We start from the raw sequence: 23,086 nt of genomic DNA, 5'->3' as shown, positions 1-23,086 counted from the left end.
GGGAGGTGCTGTGGCTGGCCTCAGATGCTACCTTCTAGGCTGAAGACTTCCCACTGGTATTTTTTTAGAACATTTTTACTGTGCTTAGGACCAAACGCAAGTGAAGTAAGTGACAAGATAGCTCTGATCTCTGCTTTCACCAAAACTGCCCAGCAGAGAGGAGGGCCCAGGCCCTCCATGTGAAATCCATGGTGAAATCAGGGTCAGAGAGATTTTTTTTTTGCCAAGTTTCACCCATGTTTGATAAGAAAAGACTCGCAATTATGTCTAAGATAAATTGTTTGCAATAACAGGTAATCTAGACCTTAGGAATTAGAACCTTCTCTAAGGCCTTTAGGGAGGCCCCTCTCGGGGACCAGCAGCGCTTGGCCGCAGAGACAGCAGAGGTGAGCTCCGCAGCCTGAGGGCTTCTCCCTGCCCCGTGGAGAAAGCAGACCCCACCAGCAGCGGCGCACAGCGACCTTCAAAGCACAGAGCCAGTCAAGGTGGCCGGCTTGGCACCTGCCTGAGTCCACAGGGGCCCTGAGACCTCACTGGCTGTGCTGCCCAGGAGACAGGCCAACCGAGGGACAAGAAGAGACTTGCCCAGCACCACCCGGCAAGTTGGCGGCAGAGCCTGGATGGGCCCACAGCCCATCGACCCCAAGCCAGGGCGCCCACCGTACCACACGTGGCCTTGTCCGACCCAGTCCCGAGTGGAGACCTGACGCCCCTGCAGCCCTGCTGCAGCCTCTGACCACTGCGTAGCTCGGGCTCCTGCCCTGCGGTCACTGGTCACTGGGGGGTGGGGCTGACCCCAGCTTTCAGGGGACTGTCACTGTGGACGCCAAAATGGCATAACTGAGATAAGGTGACTAAGAGACAAATAAAGCCAACTTTTTACAAGCCACCTGGTGGTGGTCTCTTGGTTTTCAGTTCTCCTGTGTTACCGAGGCCAGTGAGAGGAGGGTGGAGCCTTGGGTGCTTTCGGGGGTGTGCGGGGTGAGGCTTGGGCCCTGCTTTTGCACGGGGTTCCCAGGTCCCGCCTCAATGGAAGTCCCTCCTCAGAAAGGCGTGTGCCTGGAAAGCTTCCTTGTCCTGGTGATGGTGCCAACTGCACGCTCGGGTGTTTGGTGCTGAGTGCGTGGGCTGTTCCAGCACCCCCAGGAATGGACGGTGGGGCGACGTCTGTCCTGTGAGCGCAGCGCCCTCCAGCTCTCCCAAGTCCAGGCTAGGAGGCACTGCTGCCCTTGGCTGAGATAAGCGACCTTACACACACCGAACCTGTAGGCCTGGGAGGGTCTCCGCCCCGCCCTGAGCCCCCCGGCATCTTGTGGACGGCAGTGGCTCGCGCAGTGGCTGCTCCCTTGGATGTGCTGTGCAGAAAGGCTCCCGACTTTCCACTGAGCTGAATGGCAGGTGTTTCCAGGGTGAAGTGAGAGAAAACCTCCCGCTCGCCCACGTTGTGAAGCCGACACGCCGGTCCGGACGAGGCCTCACCCCAAGTCCACCACCACCACCCTCTCCTCCGTGGCCCCCGAGGACACGTGGCCAGCCTTCCTCTTGAGCCGGCTCAGCCTCAGAGTTCCCACGTAGATAGAGCCTTAGACCTCGTATTGGAAATCTGATCTCAGGTGCCGTGCAGCCAGGGCAGGAGGTCCTCTGGGAGCCCTGGAGGGACAGGGCCTGGGGCCTGGCCTGTGCAAGCCGCGCGGCCACAGGAGCCAGGCGAGCAGGCACTGAAACTCGAGGCAGGCAGGCGGCCCTGTTCGGACCTCCAGAAACTCAAGTCAGAAAAGCTCCTGCCCGCAGGAAGCAGGCATCCCCTCACTGCCTGGCAGTGTGGCTGTGCCCGTGGCCGGGAGCAGAGCCCGTGCGAGCAAGGCCACGTGTGGTACGGTGGGCGCGTGTGTGGCTCAGGTGACATGGGCTGCCCCTCGGCCCTCACTGCCTGCCTGTGGCCTCTGTGCTGGGGGCCGTGGGGCAGCCCTCCTCCCCTGTGGGGCAGGCCGTGCACCAGCCACTGCCAACAGGAGAACTCGTCCTCCCACGGCTCCCGAGAAGAACCAGGCCCCGGGAACTAGACTGCGGCCAACGGTCGCACAGCCCCTCCTGCAGGCACCTCTGCCAGGGGCCTCGTCAGAGCGAGGACTGGGGCCTGGGGAAACGCGCCCCACGCCAGTCAGCCGGCCCTGCTCCAGGCCCACCGCCGGCCCCTACCTGCTGACCCCGCCCCTGCCCGCTGAAGGCCTTTGCTGGGCCGAGTCCCCACCAGGCTGAGTCTTCAGCAAGCTCACATGTAGGGGAAACGGGTGAGCTGCCCATCTCCACCCGAGGGGTCAGCCCATGGCCCAGGTTAGAGGCTGGCTTCCTGACAGGAGAGCCAGGGGGTGGGCGTGTGACAACGTCCAAGGGTCAGCAGAAGCCTCGGCGCACACTGCAACACGCACCATTGCCTGGTTCCGGAGAGTCCCAGACAGACTGTCCCTCGGGCAGTGCCCCCCTCACTCCCCTGCCCCAAACCCTCTGGGACGTGCCATCACCCCGCCCCGAGCCTGTGGCCAGCACACCTCCATGTCACCCGTTCCTTTCACCCAGCACACAGCAGGTCCCGGGCTACACGGGGTGAGAGCTGTGTCCGCCCTCAGAAAGCCACGTCCTAACAGTTGGGGTTCTGTGGTGCCCACCAAGCCTCTGGGCCTTGCCGCAGTTTCCCTCTGTCTGTCTGCCTGCCAAACTCCTGTTCATCCTGCAAAGCCCAGCTCAATAAGGACAGAAATATCTTAAAGCCCATAAGAAGGGGAGAGAATAAATTACAGCACCTCCTTTCTGTGGAAAGGAACTTGGAGAATATCCTTTACATCCTGAGTCAGAAGAAGCTCCAGGATGTGCTGTTGAGGGGGAAAAAAAAGACAAGAAGCAGAACAATGCATGCTACTATTTGTGTTTAAAGGTAGAGTCAGGGGAGGGATAAAAAATTGACCGTACGTCATGAAAAGGCCTAGCAAGTTCTCATGAAACTAAACATCTACGTATCCTATGCTCAGCTATTCCACTCCTGGGTATTTACCCCAGAGAAATAAGATGGGATGCCACCCAGAGACTCGTACAAAAAGATGGATGAACAAACAGCACTACCCCACACAGCATCACACTCCGACGTCACAACAACTGCTGACACAAGGGCTGGGATCTCACTATTCAAAGGCGGTTGAAAGAAACCAATCACAAAAGAGATGTCCACACGCTATGATCCCATTTTTACGATGTTGCAGAGCAGGCAAAGCTGATCTGAGGTGGGAAAAACCAGAACAGTGATGCCTCTGGTTAGTGTGTTGGAGAGTGACTGGGCAGGGGCCTAAGGGAGCTTTCTGGGGTGACAGGAACATGCTTGACACGACTTGGGTTTCATTTGTCAAAACTCATGGAATTGTCCACTTAGGGTTAGTGCAGCTCACTGTGTATACATTTAACCTTTTAAAAAACAAACAAACAAATATCCAACTCTAGGTAATTGTACATATGCTTTAGTATTAAAAGTACATATGCATGATGTGGCCTGATGTCTGCAACTGACTGTGAAATGCTTAAGACAGGATAAAAATGGACTGAAGGATGGAGGGAAGATGGAGATCACCCAGGTGATAGGGATACGGGTATTCACAGGTTCCTGCAACTTTTTTTTCCTTTTTAAAATTGAGATATAATTGACATACATTATATGAGCTTCAGGTGTACAACATGATTCAACATTTGTATATATTGCAAAATGATCACCACAGTAAGTCTAGTTAACTAACATCCAACACCACGCACAGTTACACATTTGTTTCCCTCGTGATGAAAACTTTTTAAGACCTCTCTCAGCAACTTTCAGATATGCAATACAGTGTTATTCACTATCATCACCATGCTCTACATTACATCCCCAGGACTTATTTATTTTATAACTGCAAGTTTGTACCTTTTGACCCCTTCACCCATTTCACCCAGCCCCTCCCTCCCGCCTCTGGCAACTACCGATCTGTCCCTGTATCTGCGAGCTTGGTTTTTTTTGTTTTGTTTTTTAGATTCCACATATAAGTGGGATCATAGGTATCTGTCTTTCTGTGTCTGATTTGTTTCACTCAGAGTAGTGCTAAGTCGTGGATACGTAGTAAAGCCCAGGCCTCTGCACATTCTCTCCTCTCTGCTCCAGAGCCCTGCAACTTTCCTTATCTTTGAAATTTTTCCTAATAAATGCTGCGAAGCATAGGGTGGCTGACGGCAGGGGGCGAAGGGGATTGTTCACCTACACCGCTTTGCACTTTTTACATTTTGATCCATGTTCATATATATATTTATATATATTTTATATATATATATATATATATATATATATTTTTTTTTTTTTTTTTTTTAATTAAAAGCCCAGCTCAGTAAGCTTTCCCTGACTGCTCTTTTCCCACTTGAGCGTTCGGACACACACTCCCTCCCTGCCCGGCCCCGGCCTCAGCCTCCATCGCTGGGCCCCTGGGCTCCAACCTGCCGGCCAGGCTTGCCCACGCCCCCTTGAGGAGGGGCGGGGCGGGCGGCGCTTTGCGCGGGCGCCGCGTGTGGGCGCTGTGGCCTCGCAGTGGCGGGCGGCGCGCGGCGGGGAGGCTGCGGAGACCCCGGAAAGGGGGAGGAGGGCCTGGCGCGACCCCAGCTGCTGCTCGCCCCCGTCACCTCCTCGGGTAAGCCCTCCAGTCCGCCTCCGAAGCAGCGGCTCACACTGCTTCCCTGCGGCCTGCCGGCAGCTGTCCGGAGCCTGTACGCCCTCGCGCACGGGGCCGGGGGAAGCGTGCGGGCGACCGGGCCAGACCCGGGGTTTTCAGAGACGCCGGGCCGTGGGCGAGGCTGGCGGCCCGCGGGCGGAGGTCTCACAGCTGTCCCCCTGCCCAACTCGCGTGCGGGGCGGCGCATGCGTGTCCTGGGACCGGCGGTGCCGCGCGCATGCGCGCGCCTCCCGCACCGCAGCATCCCCATTAATCACTAGGCGACGGCTGTGTCGAGCGGGCAGCCGGCGGGCGCCCATCGGCGCATCTTATCGCGCCGGCCCAGCCGCTGTGCGCGCCGTCCATTGATCGCGCCGGCCGGGCCGGGGTCAGCGCGGGCCGGGAGCCTGACAGCGAATCCATCGCCGCAGACGCGCGCTGACGGCGGCCCGGGCAGCGCGGCCCAGCCATTAATCACTGCGCCTGCCGCGAGTGACGGCCAGGGCGACAGGGCCAGCCGGCGACAGCCAGCCCCGCGGCCGCCCACCCCGCGCCCCGGCACCCTGTCCCCGGGGCCTGCTATCCCCAATAAATGGAGGCGGCGAGACGATGACTGGATGGGTGGACCCCGTTCTACCTCTCAGTGGGCCTGTTCCCTGACACCAAAAGGGAGGGCTGGGCTGGGACAACGCGGACAGCCACTCCTCCCCTCTGGTTGCCCAGCCCTGCCTGGGCCTCACTGGGGATGGGGGGCCAGGGGCCCAGGGAGGGCCAGCACATCATTCATTTAAGTGGCGGACACGGAGGCAAAAGCCCACGCGTCTGCCCGTTCTCTCCCCTCTGCTCCAGAGCCTGTGGGCCCTGAGCTGGGGCTTATCATGCTGGGCCTCACAGAAGCGTCCAGCCACAGGGGACCTCCAGGCCTTTCCAGGGCCTGCTGTCTGGGACCGGGAAGGGCAGAGCCTAACGGCTTCTGGCTCCTGTTGGATAAAGTGTGACCTTCTCTTCTTCCAAGAGAGACAGGGATAGGGAAGTCTTCTCTGAATTATCGTACCGCGAGCGCCTGATGCAGCCACATGTCACCCCACCAAGTCCACACACAGATCTATGCGACACGACTGCCCCCATCTTACAGAGGAGGAAACCAAAGCTCTAGGACCAAAGGGATCAAGGGCCAAACAATCCAAACCGCGCCCCTGCCTGCCATGCCCGCTGGACCCCTTTGCTCCCCTCTCCCACCTGCCGCCTCTGCCTGGAACCCCTCCAGGGCAGGGGCTGCTCAGGCTGGTCCAGATGCTGGGTTGGGTGCCCAGCATCTGCTGCTTTCCTGGCAGAGGCCCGCTGGGGTCCGAGACATGGAGGCCAACAGGGAGTGCCCCCCACCACTGTGCGGCTCCATTTTATTAGAAAAATGGTTGAGAAAGGTTTGCCAACCAAGAAGTCACCATCATCTGTTTAATCCTAAAAACCAAAATAGTCTAAGAACCAATCTAGGGGGTGTAACCTAAGAGGTGTAGTGGTGAAAAGACACCCGGGCTGAGAAAATGAAGGAGGGGCCAAGGTGGCTCCCCAGCGAGGGCCAGGGACCCATCTTTCAAGAGCCCCTCCAGCCAGCCCGCATTCCTGGCCATTAGCACAGGAACAGGGAGCTGGGATTCATGCAAACACTCCTCCTCAGCCACCCAATTGGCTTGCTGGGAGGCGCCCAAGAGAGCCTGGGCCCAGAGCTTGGAATAACAGCCACTTCCTGCAACCAGCCCCCACTCCGCCTCACGTTAACATTACAATTCTTCACGACGGAGCCGAAATAGTGCAAAAAATGGGGCTGCTGTAATTGTTGGTAGCTTGTGTGTCAGCCTGATAAGATATAACAAATATTTTCCTCCCCACCAGGGTCTGTTTCCCCCTTGGTAATGGATGGAGAAACTTCTCATAGTCGGCGAGGGATCAGTCGTAAAAACTTCGCCTGGAAGATTAATGTAATAATCACAGGCTTTGCTGGAAAAAATAGGAGGGATTAAAATACCCAACCTTCCTACCTGTCCAGAACGATCTCCCTCACTGTGGAGCACAGGCGAACGAGGAGGCCATCTCTCTGGGCACCACCGAGGCCAGGAGACCTGAGGAGCAGGAACAGGGGGCCATGACCACACGTGGCCGTCCTCCCCGGGACTGCTCTGGACGGCACGGCCCCTGTGCAGCTGGGAAGATCTCCGCCCAAGCTGGGCTGGAGGAGGAGGTCCAGCCAGGGCAGAGCCTGGTTCTGTCCTCTAGGGTACGACTTTCCTCACACTGGCCCTGCCTGCCTCACCTGCCGGGCACAGAGGTCAGGGCTCGAAGGCCCCTCCAACAACTTGGCACACTGAGGAAGGCAGGTTAGCCACAGGGGTTAGGAGCACAGACTCAAACCGGCTGATTCATCCTTACTAGCTGGGCAAGTGACTTAACCAGTACCAATCCCGTGGGGCTACTGAGAGAATGCGGAAGGAAATGCACAGCATCACACAGGCCCTACCACACAACGGGCTCTCGCTGCATCTTAGGTATCACTCTTCTTTTGTTCCAATGTGGCTTAAGTTGGGAGACCAGAGACACGGGTGCAGCCTTGGAGGAGATGGGTAGCCAGGTCAGGCCTGAGCGCACAGCCCTGGCCTCAGGAAGCGTCCCACCAGCCCTCCCTGTGCCTGGTTGCCTCACACACACACCCCCAAGACCCCCACACTGGGATCTCCCTCAGGGGCGGGGCCCACAGAAGATCCATTTTGGCAGCATGAGTTCACTTGGGGCCTTCTCAGGGCCTGGGGGCCCTCCAAGGGCTGGATGGATCCCCAGGCCTCAGCCCTCCTGCCCGGACTCCTGCACATGCTCAGGTGATTGTCACTACATGGGGAACAGCGGTGCTGGCCGACTTGCATTGAAGTGGTGATTAGATCAAGATGACCATCTCGTTTGGTCCCCTCTCCCACACACAGTAACAGCACGAAGACCCTGCCCGTGTGGCACTGCTGCTGGGCTGAGCCCTGCCTCAAATGAGCAGCGCTGCGCTGGAGACAAGGACCGGGTCTGGCAGACAGCACGCTGGGGCGTCTGCCAGGCACCCCACCACCCCTCCCTCCCAGTCCCAGTGATGGGGGCCCGGCAGAGGGACACGGGAGCCAACTGACGGGTCCCAACGGTCAAAGCTGGAACAACTTGAGCAACAAAAATAAAGTCATATTGGGTTATAACCCAAAGTATATAATAAATATCCGTGAGTCCATCCTGATAGAAACAACTGAATAAAGGAGCAAATTGGGAGAACAGGTGACCTCAGCCCTCCCGGAGGTGAAGCAAGCTCCCCTTCCCTCCGTGAGGGCTGTGCTTAGAGACACCTTCCAAGAAGGACAGTGAGGAAAGGGGGATGGAGAAACCCAACAGCACAACCTCAGCCGGGTGATCAAGGCCAACACAACAGCCGTGAGTCCTACTGGCGGCCGCACCTTTGATCAGACGTGATGGAAATGTCCCTCTACCTGTGCTCTTCCTCCCAGTGACCCTCAATCCCAGTTTAATTATGAGGAAAACATCAATCAAGCCCCACTGAGGGATATCGGACAGAGTACCTGACCAGCACTCCTCAAAACTGTCAAGGTCATCAAAGAATGTCTGAGCAACTGTCACAGCCAGGAAACCACAAGAGACATGACGACTGAATGTGACGCGGGCCCTGGACGGATCCTGGGACAGAGAGAGGACAGCAGATCACTGAGAAAACGTGCACAAAGCACAAGGACGTGTGCTGCGGGCTCATCGCACATGACAAACATGCCACGTGGCTCTAAGATGTTGACAGAGAGGGACCCCTGCACCATCCTCACAGCAATTCTGTACATCTCCAGCTGCTCTAAAACACAAAGTTTACTTTTTAAAAAATTAAAAGAGGAGTCAGATATCATCAAAATAACCTATCAGGGTTTATTAGAAAACATACCAGATAAGGCAGGGTTTCTTCAAAGCAACCACGGGATGAGTCACAATAACTTAAAAAGAAACTCTTCCACACTAACTGACAGCACTGCCACCCACCGAGTCGGGACAGCCCAACCTGGGGGCAAGCCTCCTACCCGCAGGCCAGACCGGGACCAGGCCTACCCGGAGTCTCCTCGCAGAAGACCTCGGCCGTCTCACTTCATGTACTTGTCCTGCTGGTCAGCCAGGATTTTGGCTGAGGACTTGGCGTCGTAGAAGAGCTCACTGATCTCCTCGACGTGCTCCTTCTCAATGCCGTCCTTCCCGTTGATCTTGGCCAGCAGGTTGGCCGGGGTCAGCAGCTGCACCGCGTACCTAGAGCGGCCGGGGCCAAGGCAGGTGTGAAGCAGGGCCACGGTTGGGAGCCCCCTCCCCAAGTCAGCAGGCGCACTGAGGGAGCTGTAGAAGCTTGTGCCAGCTGCTGCAGACACAGCAGACAAAGGGAGAGTTGCCACTTTTCAGAGATCTGGAGTCACAACCCCACCAGAGAGGGGCCAGAAGTCACCGCCCTGACACATAAGCCCTACTCCCCGAATCCGTCACTGCCTAAAGGTCCTCCCCTCCAGCAGGACGCCCTCCACTGCTACTGGGAAGGGACCACAAGCTTGGATGTCTACAGCGGCAAGCAGGCAATGCCAGGGTCCAGATCGGGACAGGGAACATGGTGGAGAAATGAACACACAGCCCCATGAAAGCAAAGGCCCCATCCAAAGGCAAAAAGTCCAGGAGTTTCTGAAAGCACCACTCCACCCAAACAAAACAGCCTGCGTTCTGCTGCAACCTTAGGGGCGAGGAACTGACTCAAAGGGAAACAGGGCCAGGCCGAGCCCTGTGAAGTCATGACTCATAAGCAGTCAGGACACTGAGAAGGGTCACGCTCCGCAGCAACTGGCTTCCGGCCGCTGGTGAGCAGTCAGGAGAGCCACCTCTGCCTGTGCGCCTCCCCGCCCAGCAGACGCTGGAGCACAGGGCTGGAGCGGAGGGGCCGCCTGCCCTGCACCCGGTCTCCGGTTCTGTCCACCTCCTCTACGCAGGGGGCCGCCAGGCAGAGCACGCTCTCCACCAGCGGGACCGTCTGCTACAGGACGAGGGGACTTAACCTGTCGCTCAGCTTTCTCAACACCACCATCTAGCTGTGCTGCACCTGCCGCAGGATGAGACCCACCACCCGGGAAGAGCAGGCACGGTCCTGCGCCCTGGGAAGGCACTGGCGGGGTCCGGGCACGGCCGGCTCACCTCAGAGTGGTCTTGGTACCGATCTCCCCCAGGTGGTTCAGCGCCTCCTCACTGATGTTGATTCCCTCTGTCTGGGCTCGGATTTTAATGATCTTTTGGAGGAGAAACACTGTGATCAACAGGGACCGACCTCAAGTGTTCTCGTCCCACCTCCTAACAGCACAGACGCCCCAAGCGGGGCCGGTGGGGCAGAGCCGACCCCGCGGGCGCCGCTGTCCTTGCACAAGTCGGGGGCACAGCCCCGCGCCGACTGGAAGGCAGCTGGTACCCCGAGGTGTGCACCAGGGCGGCAATGCCCCTGCGCCCACCCTGCCTGCCCCGGCTCCCTCAGTGGCAGCTAACCTCCCCGGCAGGGGCACCGCCACCTCTAAGCACTCAGGCAAGAAGAGACACTTCTTATTTGCTTGACAAATGCAATGGTTAAATAAATTTTAAAAGTTACTTTTAAACATTTACCAGCTCTCATAACATCACCGGGAGATATCTCATCTGTCAAGAAGAGGCTGACGCTTGTGCAGTTTGAGATCTGGTAAAGTTGGAGGGGAAGCAGGCTGGCGTGGGGACACGGTAACACAAGTGGCACCAGGATCCTGCAGGCGCACCAGCACTGAGTGATAAGGGGCAGCGGGATAATGATGTTGTGTGTTGTGGAGCTGAGATAACTCGAGGACTTCGAGCCTCATATAATACAGGAATTTTTCACTTTGGCAGCTTCGTAAACAAGTTATCAAGAAGCCTCTGTTTAAATTAAAGCCATAAAAACACACCCAGGATACAGGCGTGGAAGTGGGAAAGACTGAGCCCCCAGCTAAAGCCTCACGAGGGGAGAGGGACCAGAGGTTTGCGAGGTGGACACTTCAAACGGGCGCTCGGCTCTCAGGCAGAGACCCCGAGGGCAGGAGCTGCAGGGGTACAGAGGTTAGCATCTGGTGACCCTGGTTAAGGGGACCCAGCGTGGCAGCCGCTGTCAGTGGGAAAGGCCCGGCTCGGTAGGAACCAGGTCCCGCAGATGTCAGCAGTGAGCGGACGGGGGGCCGAGGTGGACGAGCCAGCACGTGCCAGGCGAGGCAGCCCCGCTGCTGCAACCAGCGCCGCCAGGGCTGAGGCCCAGGTGCTGGCAGGAAAGGCTTTCATTTTGTCAAGAGAGACTCAGAACTCAGATTTTTGTATGAAATGTCCTGACTGCTGAATGTTGTCAACTTATTTAAACATTTCACAAACAACTGCACTCACTGGCCACATCTGTTCAGCCAGTGGGCTGCCAGGTGTGACCTCTGTCAAAAGAATCTTAGTCTGTGCGTGAGGGGTCCACTGCCTGGGGTCCAAAGTGAAATGCAGCTGAGCAGAGACGTTCCTGGACGGGCACAGGGACGGCGGGGAAAGGAGAAAGCAGAAGGCTCCAGCCACGGACTCCCCTCCGGCCACGGCCGTCAGAGCGGGGCAGCGCTGTGCTCCCAAATACAAAGAGCTTCTCACCGACAGCTGGGATGGCCAAGGAGTCCCCTGGGGGCCTTTGGAAACTCCAGGGAGATGCAAACATTGGGTCCTGGAACCTGGTCTGGGGGAGAGCACCAGCCCGGAGCGTCCGGCCTTCAGCGAGCCACACCGACCCTGAAGGGCTGTCAGGGAGGCTCTGCTCTCATTCTCTCTAGAGCTGGTCAGAGCAATCCCAGGAGCTCCTGTTTCAGACCGCTCGGAAACGGACAGTTCATAAATTAGATCTTTAATCGTTTAATAACCTGCAGGGATAGTTTATGAGGGTGTCGGTGCTGACGGCAGAGTACACAAGTTACATTTACTTTGTTTTTTAAAAAACTCACCCCGGGCTCCAGTAAAAATGCTGAGGTTGTCCCCTGAACAACACGAACAAAGCCGTGCTCGTCTGGCAGCTGGTCTATCCTCCGCTAACCCGAGAGAAAGCCCGAGAAGAGACCCCCTGGCCGAGCCTCCAGACTCTGGGGCACTGCACACGTGCCAGGGAGCTGGGACAGCGTGCTCCGGGTTTGTGAGCAGCAGTCGTGACGGCCGCAAACCCCGAGTTGCCGTCACTGTCTCCCTTGGTCCCCACGACAGCCTTGAGACGAGGGAGCACGTCTCCCGGTGCGCAGAGGCCACGAAGCACCGTGGGGTGCAGGCCGGGCTTGGGTCCCACAGTCGGGGCAGGGAAGGGGGCAGTTTCTCCCCCGCTTTGGCTTCTGCTCCTCATCAGTGAAAGCCTTGGCTTCAACCTAGCATTCATCCAAGAGCAAGAGACCATCATCCGGTGACAAGGCCCCAGCCATGCACGCCATCTCCTAAATAACGCACCCAGCTGCTTGCATGAACTAGAACCGCATGGGTGTCCTGTCTGTGCTGGCTATGCAGGGAGATCCCTGGCTCCACACACCACCAGCACTCCTGGTGCTGGTCAACAAGAAATGCCAGCAAGGCCAGGCCAGACGGGCCGCAGGCAGGCAGGGGAGCTGCTGGCGAGTGTCCAGGAGCGGCCCTCTGAGCTCCAAGGAGAGCCTTGCTGACCAACTACCACAGGGACTCCACTCGCAGGTGAGATATTTCTAGCGGGGAGGAGGCTGGTGGCAAAGCGATCAAAAACACCGGCTTCAGGATCAGACAGCCTGGATTCCAGTTATAAGCCCTGCCACCGCCTAGACACTGACGAGCTTCGTGAGCTTGGGCAGGTTAACCAGCCTAAGTCTCAGTGTCCTCCTCTCTAAGAATGCCAATGAAAATAGTTCTCCCTACCTCGAGGTGACGGGGGATCAAATGGCCCAGTACAACGTCTAACAAAGACTGCCTGTGCTCTGTCGAGGAGAGGGTCCGGCAGAGCTCACCGAGATGGCAGTGCAGCCCTGGGCCACTCCACGGCCCCAGCTGTGGCCACATGCTGACCCCACAGTGAGAGACCTATGCCTCAGCAAGACCGTCTGGGGCAAGGGTGGGCAGAGCAGATGGCTGGGCTCTGCAGGGCACAGCCTGACTTTGCGTCCTGGACGCGCCACTCAGTGACTCAGCCGTCAAAGGCGGGAAACGACTGCCCGGAAGCACCAGAAAGGGGACTGGGGCTTCCAAGGGTGCCGAGGCACTGTGGGGCACACATGGGGTTGACGAGGCCAATCCCATGCATCCCGCCGCCCCCCGCTCCCAAGCCTGAGCCAGATTCAGCTCACGCAGGGCTGAGCACACGCTATGTGGGGCACTGAGCTAAACGCTCCCCTATGCACCGTCACGCCTCTTCCTCTGAACTTAGGTTCGTGCCCTCTATTCCACACGCCCTCTACACTTGTGATGCTATTTCACTACCATCTCCACGGCCTCGGCAGCAGCCCGGGCAGAGCCTCCGCTGGGACTTGGGTTCTGCGCCTGCCGGAGGTGCCTGTGTGGGTCCTGGTGGGCCAGCGCCTGGGCTGGAGCCTCTCACTACATGATGTTCTGCTGCCTCTTTCCTAGAGCTGGTGGCCTCCCTAATGGCTGTCACCAAGTCGATTTTCTCACTGTCCCTTTCCTAAGTTTACAGGAAGGGATGAAGTAGAAGAGAGAACAGCCAAGACCACAGGCAGCTGAGGTTTTGTGACACTTCAGGCCACGTCCAGTTGGCTCACACACCATTCAGGTGGGGGCCCTTCTCGCTAGGCATCAGGGACACTGGGAGCGAACGAGGGGAGAAGGGGGGCGGTGCTCACCTGCTTCATCTCCTGCGGGGTGTACAGCATGGTCCGGATGATCATCACTCGGTCCAGAAGGTCGAGAGGGATGCCGTGAGGAGAGGTGATGTCCTCCGTGCCCCTGCAAGGCCCAGAAGTGCCACATCACTCAGGCCTCTCTGAGACCAGAAACTGGACCGTGGAAACATGGCTGAGGCCCTCATGATGACAGGGCAGCTAGTTCTCGTCCTGAGAGTCAGAGGGAGGACCGCAGAGGACACAGACTACTAACTCAGGTGGTGTCAGAAACAACGTCATTATTTTAGCAAATATCAACACCACAGGAAATTTAGGGAGGAGAAAAAAAGCCACCTAAAATCACATTAAAAATATTCATATAGGTATTTGCCAAATTTTCATAAGTTACACTAAGTATGTAGATTTTTTTCTTTTTTGCTTTTGTCCACGTTGCTTCAGTCTTAACAGACCATCAAGTGTTTTACTTAACCCAAACTGTTGGGCATTTAGGTAGTTTCCAGTTGTTGCTATCCTTATTCATGGTGTTTTGATAAATAATTGTATGCATACAGCCATGAACATTTCCTCAGCAACTCTCACAGAACATGACACAACTGTGAATATCTCCTTAATCAAATGAATGAATGAACGAACAAATATCCTAATTTATGCAGCTACATGAGCGATCTGATCCCATTGCACTGTAGCCAGTACTGAGTATTCTAATTCTTAAATAGTTTGCTGGGACTTCCTGGTGGCGCAGTGGTTAAGAATCTGCCTGCCAATGCAGGGGACACGGGTTCGAGCCCTGGTCCGGGAAGATCCCACATGCCGTGGAGCAACTAAGCCTGTGTGCCACAACTACTGAGCCTGTGCTCTAGAGCCCTCGAGCCACAACTACTGAGCCCGCATGCTGCAACTACTGAAGCCGCACACCTTGAGCCCATGCTCCGCAACAAGAGAAGCCACTGCAATGAGAAGCCTAAGCACCGCAAGGAAGAGCAGCCCCCGCTCACCGCAACTAGAGAAAGCCTGCACGCAGCAACAAAGACCTAACGCAGCAAAAAAAAAAAAAAAAAAAAGTTTGTGGGCTTCCCTGGTGGCGCAGTGGTTAAGAATCCGCCTGCCAATGCAGGGGACACAGGTTCGAGCCCTGGTCCAGGAAGATCCCACATGCTGCATAGCAACTAAGCCCGTGTGCCACAACTACTGAGCTTGCACTCTAGAGCCTGAGAGCCACAACTACCGAGCCCTCATGCCACAACTACTGAAGCCCGCACACCTAGAGCCCGTGCTCCGCAACAAAGAGAAGCCACCGCCATGAGAAGCCCGCGCACTGCAACGAAGAGTAAACCCCGCTCTCCACAACTAGAGAAAAGCCCGCGCGCAGCAACAAAGATCCAACGCAGCCAAAAATAAAAACAAATAAATAAAAAAAGTTATTAAAAAAAAAAGTTTGCTGTTTAAAGGCGTAGAAAAAGGAAGGGTATAACACATCGTCTGAATTTGCATTTCCTCGATTACTAATGAATCATTTGAATGCTTTCCCTGTTACTTCATTTCGTTCTGGGAACTGTCCCGTCACGTCCTTTGCCTGTCGTTCTCTTGAATCCTTAGCCAGACCAGAGGAGAGCGGCCCGGGAGAAGAACCCCGCCAGCCCACCGGGCCACAGGGCGGCAGCTCCTGATGCGATGAGGGCCAGGCCAGCCTGGAGGCACGCGGGCCTAGAAGCCCAGTGAGCTAAGCCGGGCCTGCCTCCGCCTTCAGGAGCCCGTCAGCACCGAGGCTGGCCTCCCCAGCGAGACCAGCCTGCCGTCTACGGTCAAAGAACAAGGGCAGGTCATTTGCAGTTAACCTTCAGTAAGTTTCAAAAAGAAGTAAACGTTCTAGAAATATAACTTCAGTAAAAGAAAATCTATCTGTTGAAACTCTATCTGGTCAGTTGAACTGTAAGTGTATATTTATTATTGCAAGAATAAAATGTCCTGACACATGCTACAACAGGATGAACCTTGAAAATGTTACGCTAAGTGAAAGAAGTCAGTCACAGAAGGGCAAACACTGTATGATTCCACCCATAGGAAATATGCAGAAAAGGCAAATTCGCAGAAGCAGAGTACATCTGAGATTACCAAGGGCTGGGGGAAGGGATATGGAACTTACTGGTTAATGGGGACAGAGTTTCTGTTTGAGGTGATGGAAAAGTTCTGGAGATGGATGGTGGTGATGGCTGTACAACACTGTGAAGGTAATTAGTGCCACTGAACCGTACACATAAAAATAATTAAAATGGCAAACTCTGTGTTATATACATTTTACCACAATGAAAAAATTGAAAAAAAAAATAAAATGCTTCATTAATAATTGTTAAATCTAATATTTAAAAATAATTAAGACCTTTCCAAACAAAAAAGGAAAATAGACTAGTAGCAAATATAAAATATTAAGATACCATTAGAGAAAACAAATCTTTTCCATCAACAAATATTTCTAAAACTAATAACGAAGAATTATTAAGATGAAATTCTATCATGATTCAAATTTTAGTATATTTGGTATACCTGTAATCTTCATATTAAACAAAATAACCTTTAAAAACTACATTTAATTTTTAGTTATTTACTTCTATTTAAATCATACGTCTCTCCTTGTTTTAGGTCCTATTTAGGAATTCTCTTGGGAAATGTTTAAAAGACCTCAACTTACCATCTTAAAATATCCCCAACTCTCTAACACTCACGATAAATTAACTTCAATTCAGACATAATAAATCTAAAAAGTCTAAAGAAGAAAAGATTAGAGGAAAAAACACAAAAGAACAGAATTTATAAGAAAATGTTAAAATTTTTTCTTATAGCATTGAGTCCATAAAAGTAAAAATTTAAACAAAAAAACTCTGCTTAAGGACTGCTAAGCATTTTTCAGGAATTAAAGACCACAGACTGTGGAAATTTGTCCAAGCTATGAACCTTAGGTACACAGTTCCTTTCAGACAACATATTAGTGAAAAATGGTTTCTGGAACTCACATCCCTCTGGACGGGGTTGGGGTCAAGTTTCCCAGGCCCCACTGGGCAAGTTGAGATCAAAGCTACCTTTCTATGCACTTTTTTTTTTCCCCTAGATGGGACGAGACTAAGAGAAGGACTCTGATCCTAAGAGCTCTTGGTCCTGCCCTAAGCTGCCTGGCTCTGCCAGCCTGGATCTGCTGGGCCTGAGAGGGAGGGGCGTCTATCAGCAGAACTCCCTCGGTAGGGGGCGCCATCCGTCCAGGCTGAGCCCTTCCGCCAGCTGTCAGAGTGAAGCCAGGCAGGCCTGACCAAAGCAAAGTCCAGAAAACTGACAGGGCCTGTGCGGCAGGGACACCAGGCTCACCAGGCCACGTGTCCAGTTTCCAGATGCTGCCCAGGTAGCCAGGCTCCAGCTGGCTGAACCTGGTACAAGCTGCCTGCCCTTTAAGACTGCAGAAGACACCTGTGATGATGACAGGCGGTGGTCCTGTCAAGACAGCACTACAGGGATTCAAAGAGGGGATGCAAGATGCTGCCACCACAGGCACTTGCATCGTGCACACAAATCCTTTTTTTTTTTTTTAATTTATTTAATTTATTTATTTTTTGGCTGTGTTGGGTCTTCGTTGCTGCGTGCGAGCTTTCTCTAGTTGCGGTGAGCGGGGGCTACTCTTCGTTGCGGTGCGCAGGCTTCTCATTGCGGTGGCTTCTCTTGTTGCAGAGCACGGGCTCTAGGCGCGCGGGCTTCAGCAGTTGTGGCACTCAGGCCCAGTAATGGTGGCTCGCGGGCTCTAGAGCGCAGGCTCAGTAGTTGTGATGCACGGGCTTAGTTGCTCCGTGGCATGTGGGATCTTCCCGGACCAGGGCTCAAACCCATGTAGGAGTTTTTAAGAGGGCTCTGTGCCACCCCCCCATGCCCTAGCACTGCTGGGACCAGGCCCCAACACTCAAGGGAGTGCAGAAAACCAGTGAGCCAACTACTGGGCACACTGGTGCTTAGGCTCGAGAGCTGAAAAGAGGGTGAGTCCTCTGGGATCCCTTCTTGAAGGTGGGCCTAAGGGGGTTGGGTGGGGGGAGGTGCCAGTGTGGCTCCAAGAATGTCTGGGCCAGAAAGAAACGACTGGTTTCACTGTCAGAGGCCTGGGTTCTCATCCTGTCTTTATGACTAGGGGCACACCACGTTGTCATTCTGTTTCCTCTCTGAAAAGTGAAGCCAAGACACACACCTCCTGGAGCTCGGAGGAGGTCGGAAGTTAACACAGGCCATGTCGCCACGGGCTGGCCCACCTGACCTTACCTTTGCCCACTCCAACCGGATGACCAAGACACACCCCAGTGGAACCCCAGTCACCACGAGGAGGCCCTCGTATGCAGAAACAGGGTGGCTGCTGCACTGGTGACCGTGACGGAGTGAAGTCAAGCCACTCTGCTTCCCTCGAAGTGAACACGACCACCCCTCACCCTCATCCTGACTCACGACGCCACGGGATGAAAGTGATCCTGGAGGAACAAATGAGCCCGGGCAGAAGGTGGAAAAGCCTCATGGTACCTGATGACACAGTTGCCTCGGTTGGACGCAAAGATGACGATGGGGGCGATGGAAGACTCCAGCGCCCGGTGCAGGTAGGTGAAGCACTCGATGTCCAGCATATGGACCTCATCAACGAACAGCACGCCCGGAACCAGCTCCGCCACGCCCTGGTCGATGTACTTGTTCACCACCTTGTTAATCTCCCCTCGGAGTTTATCTAGGAGTCGGCAAGGATGGACAGGCAGGGTCAATGCCAGGTGCGGGAGGCTGTCGCCTTTCTCTTCTCTTCCACCCGCACTCAGTCCAAGCCCAGGTTCAGGGCCGGGTTTGACTGCTAGCTGTGTGACCCCACAAGCAGGCTACGGCCCCACTCCAGGCTTCAGTTTCATCTGAAAGTAGGGATAACTTTACCCAAAAGTCACAAAATTGGCTGCCGCCCCTGAAGTTGTGTTTTGTTAAGTTTGTAAATGGCTTTTCCGACATTCTGCACGTCTGTCACACTCCCCACCAGGCCTTATTACTCACACCCCCAACCCAGGAAGAAGGGAGTGTTCATATGCAAATTTCCCTGTGCTGCACTGGTGAGTGACCCTTTCTCTTGGCCCTGTGTGACAACGCTTCGTTAATTAACTTTCAATCAAGTGCCTGGAGGAAGGAAGAGGGTGCGTGCAGAATCCTCTCCGGAGGGAAACCTGTGAGGAATGACAGGTTCTGAGGAAAGGCACCATCTCAGAGCTCTGAGAGGGACAGAGCCTCTCAAAAGCTGAATAACCGTCCGAGGTCACAGTTCTCATTGTCCAAACCAGCGCCTGTACTATCAGCAAGTGGGAGCAGCCCACAAAGCCAGCACCTTTCACCACAGCCATGAAGCGGGGATGGTCAAAGCTGAGTTAAGATAAGGACGCTGCTCTAGGCGAGTCTAATAGAAAGGGCTCAGATCATGCCACTGGCTGAAACTCTAAAGAAAACAGAGCTTTAGTGTTTAACATTTTCAGGTGACAAAGCTATAGGTGGTGATTAGAAAAAAGAGGGGCGTACCAGCTAGCAAGGGGGGCAGGTAAACTACAGCCCACGAGGGCAGCCACACTCCCGCCTCGCCTGGGGACTCCACGCGCCGCAGAAGCGACATGGCCCCTGACAGCCTCCGTCTCTGGGATGGGTGCAAGGACCCCGAGGACAGCCACACACCATCGGGGTGGAGGAGGAGTGCGCCTCCCGACGCACTCGCCGGGCTGGGGACCGGGTCCCTCAGACCCCAGGCCCCAGCTCTGCTGCTTCTCTCACCTGTGATCTCCGTCTTCTTTGGCTTCATGAGCTGGCCCATCATGGACAGGATGTCTTGTCCCCCCTGCACAGAAGGAGACTCAGGAGTCAGTCCCGCTTCCTCAGGCAGCTGCAAATGCCTCGTCGCCACCCCCCGACCCCAGTGCCCCTCGTCAACTGCCCCACGTCAGCTCGTCAGCTCGACGGGGCTCCTGAGATGTGGAGACCCTGGGCACCTGCACTGGATGCCTGGGGAGCTTCTCTGCACAGAGGAGTTTTTAAGAGGTTCCCCCGACCTGCCAGAATCAAACAAAATGCCTTTGTGGGAAGAACAAGCTCTGTGGGGCCTGCCCCCCCTCCCACCCCAGCCGTGCCTCGTCCCAATCCCGAACGCCTTCATCCCACAGGACTGCCAGCCCTTCCCTGGGCATCCAGCTCTTTTGGACTCATTTTGAGCCCACCTGCCAGGAACCACATTCTGTTTCCCGGGAAGCCCCCCTGTGGGGCGTCTGACCCCAACACTGCCCTGCTGCTCCAGCCCCCTGGGGACAGACGCACGGACTCGTGTCCCCCGCCTCCTCTCACCAGGCCCGGCTGCCAGACTTGCTCGGAGCCCAGGGCCCGTCCCTGCAGCAGGCCGGCCCCTCGCAGGCTCCCCAGCTGCCGCACCCACCTGCCAGCCCCTCACAGTGCAGGCAGCAAGCAGTCAACATTCCGTGGTCGCCTGCTGTTTCCAGGCCCTGGGACACAGGCGCTCCCTGAATGTTCGACAGTGAAAGGGAGCTAATGCTTCCCGAATACTTGCCGGGCCAGGTAGGAAGTATCATGCCCTTTTCACGGAGGAGCAAACTCAAAATCAGAGAGCCCTAAATCACAAAAACCTGAAGACCCGAAGCGACTGTCGGCCGAGCCCACAGTGCTGGAGCCACACAATCCCAGACTCCACTTAGGCGAGACTTGTCAGGCGAGCGGCTCCCAGCAGGCTGGTCTGGGGACCGCCGTGCCACAAACTGGGGGGAGACTCTTCAGCAGTCTCTCGGCCAAGGCTCCAAGGGACAACACCCATGGATCAAATTTCAGGTTAGAAAGCCTATTCCCTTGTTAGTGAAGAGGTGGCCTCCTTTAGGACGAAGAGGAAACCAAACCCAAAGACCACCAGCAGGGCAGAGTCGGGTTCTCTGAACTGCACATTCCCCAGAGACGGCATAAAATCATCCTGTGCTTTCCCCGCATTGTATTAGTCAGGACACAGGCATCCATCTTCTACTCGCATGAGGAGCAGGGACGGTTCCAGCTCAAAGCTACAAAACTGGGGGTTCTGCTAAGTCAGGGGGAAGACACAGCTCTGTCAGGCTCCCTAAAATCCTGCAAAGGGCTCAAAGAACACTCCTGCCCTCTGCCATTCACACCCAGAGCAGCCCAGGCCCGAGCCCCGTGCTGGAGAGAAGCCAGGGAGAAGCTGGCCAGCTCGGGGGCCGGAGGCTGGGCTGGGAGAAGGAACAATGCGCAGGAAACCATCTGTGACGAGAGCGTTTGAACTGCAACAAAGGAGCCCCTCGCAGCTCTTGTCCACGTTAATTGCTGAACATTACAGACAGAAAAGGGCTGCCCGCCCTCAGCAGCGGCAGCAAGACCGGCAGTTCATCCCGGAGCCTGCAGCACACAAAAGGCTCCCGCGCCAGCAGGGCCGCCAGCAGGGCCGGCTTCCCGGCGGTAGCTGCGGGCGGTACCTGGGGCCGTGCGTTGGCCACGTCCAAGTCATGCAAGGTCACGTCCTGGATGATTTCCTTCTTCTTGTGCACGTCCCCCTTGGGCAAGGGGACGTACTCTTCAGCTTCAAGGTCGAACTCGGTGGCGTAGGTATCACACCTGCCCTGCCTCTGCAGAGAGAGCGAAGCCTGAGTGCCTGGCGAGCTCCACTGCCAAGTCCCCAAGCAGCCCAGGGTGAGATAAAAGTCTCAGGTCCCACTGCGGCCTGACAGCCCCCTTGACAAACTGCAAACATGGCCTCTGCTTCCCTGCTGCCAAGAGAAGGAGCTATCTGCCCATCGCTGGGTTCCAAAACCCGGCTGAAAACACCCGATACTCTCTCCCAGAATCTTCCCCCTCTTTCTCTTAACTGTATGCAATTCCCGATAAAGGGCAAATCCAGTAGATTAACTGGAGACGGAGGGGCTGTTCAGACTCTTTTGTAGGTGGGTGATTTATTGTATGATATGAAGTATTATGCTCATCCATTCAACAGTGAGGAACTCTGTACAGGACACTGGAAATCAGATATAAAAAGAATGCCAACTAATGCAGCATTCCTTTCCACATGCATATATCTTGGGAAGAAAATACCAAAGAGATAAAAGGAAGATTAAATACCCTGCACATTTCAATTTGAAAATGACTACAGTTGTTTCGCTTCCTCACCATTCTCCCCCTCTAAGCAGGTTTTAGTATTTTTCTAACAGACTGTCTGTTTTAATCATGAGAAGGTTAAAGAATGCAGATAAAGGGAAAGCGAACTTGACTAAACATAAAGGGGCAACTGCTGACCTTCCATCAGCATTGCAGCAGACACAGTGCCCCTTCCCGCACACCCCAGACCCCCTGAAGAAAGCAAGCCACTTCCCGGCCACCTGGGTCTCCTCGTGGCATTACCTTCACGGCCCCACTGTTGGCTTCGATGTAAATCACATCTCCAGCTTCTACTCGCTCTTTCTGCAAACTTTCAAAAATGCTGGGGTCCAGCTTAAAAAAAAAAAAAAAAAAAGTGAATCAGAGAACTATAATCCACATTGTATTTATTTCTGATATACTGTAAGGTGGTTTCCTCTATGAGAGCTGAGGTAGCTAATGACCGTACGGAGGGAGAGAGAAAGGGGGGGGGGGGGGAGAGGGAGAGGGAGAGAGAGAGAGAGAGAGAGAGAGAGAGAGAGAGAGAGAGAGAGAGAGAGAGAGAGAGGGTGTGTGTGTGTATGTGTGAGACAGGCTTTGGGGTTTGAGTGTCCCAAAGAGAAGGCAGGAAGGAGAGGGGCACAAAGGGAGACCTAAGCTCCTCCTTCCTTTTACTCCAGAGGCTGCAAACTGGCAAATATGGCTCTGACCGCTTCCAGGTAGGGCCCATACTGTCCACAGGACCAGGGACCCTAACACCCCCTTTTGAGACTGCTTTCCCTGCTTCAGTCCTTTGCCCTCCCCACATCGGGCAGGGGTGGAGGTTTCTGCACCGGAAGCTCTGACAGAACCTGCTTACTCTCCATGGCTGCCCTTCTGTGGGCCTATGGTTTTAGACAAGGCTCTCTGAGCTTCAGTTTCCTCATCTATATAAGAGCACCCAGCCGTGATCACATCATAGATGTGTAAAATTCAAAGAAAACATAAAAGCAGGATCTTTCCCAAGCCAGTCGATTCAAATTCCAGTGTTTGCTCCCTTGGGCCCACCTGTTTACATCTCCAGAAAAGGAAAGTAGCACATTTTGGGAACTGTTGCCTTCCTCCAGATCATCCAGATTCAGGCCCCCCTAGGTGATCAATATTCTGGGACAGCATGTTTTGTACAGAGTCAGTATTTAGAAATGTTTCTCTCAGTTAAATTTCAAGGGGAGCTATTACTCTCAACTCTCAAACAAAATTAAAGAGTAAAAACTTACCAGGACTCAGTAGAAAGAGCAA

The 23,086-nt window shown here is 55.0% G+C and overlaps 1 protein-coding gene across 2 annotated transcripts in view; it reads right to left on the bottom strand.

The window, feature by feature from the left end:
• Positions 1–8,646: 8,646 nt before the first annotated feature.
• RUVBL1 (RuvB like AAA ATPase 1) overlaps positions 8,647–23,086 on the bottom strand; it is a 36,368-nt gene continuing 21,928 nt past the window's right edge. The window contains exons 5-11 of one of the 2 annotated variants that reach the window (XM_036869776.1): positions 22,073–22,162; positions 21,154–21,303; positions 19,445–19,508; positions 18,179–18,377; positions 13,640–13,742; positions 9,960–10,051; positions 8,647–9,038 (exon numbers count right to left, since the gene is read on the bottom strand). In XM_036869776.1, coding sequence (XP_036725671.1) covers positions 8,879–9,038; positions 9,960–10,051; positions 13,640–13,742; positions 18,179–18,377; positions 19,445–19,508; positions 21,154–21,303; positions 22,073–22,162 — 858 coding nt within the window. In that variant the 3' untranslated portion in view covers positions 8,647–8,878. The remainder of the gene's footprint in view (positions 9,039–9,959; positions 10,052–13,639; positions 13,743–18,178; positions 18,378–19,444; positions 19,509–21,153; positions 21,304–22,072; positions 22,163–23,086) is intronic. The other variant, XM_036869777.1, reaches the window with a different exon arrangement.

This window comes from Balaenoptera musculus, chromosome 11, assembly GCF_009873245.2.
Source record: "Balaenoptera musculus isolate JJ_BM4_2016_0621 chromosome 11, mBalMus1.pri.v3, whole genome shotgun sequence".
NCBI classification, from domain to species: Eukaryota; Metazoa; Chordata; class Mammalia; order Artiodactyla; family Balaenopteridae; genus Balaenoptera; species Balaenoptera musculus.
The sequence above is the reverse complement of the archived record's forward strand: the minus strand, read 5'-3'. Positions and strand labels throughout refer to the sequence as shown.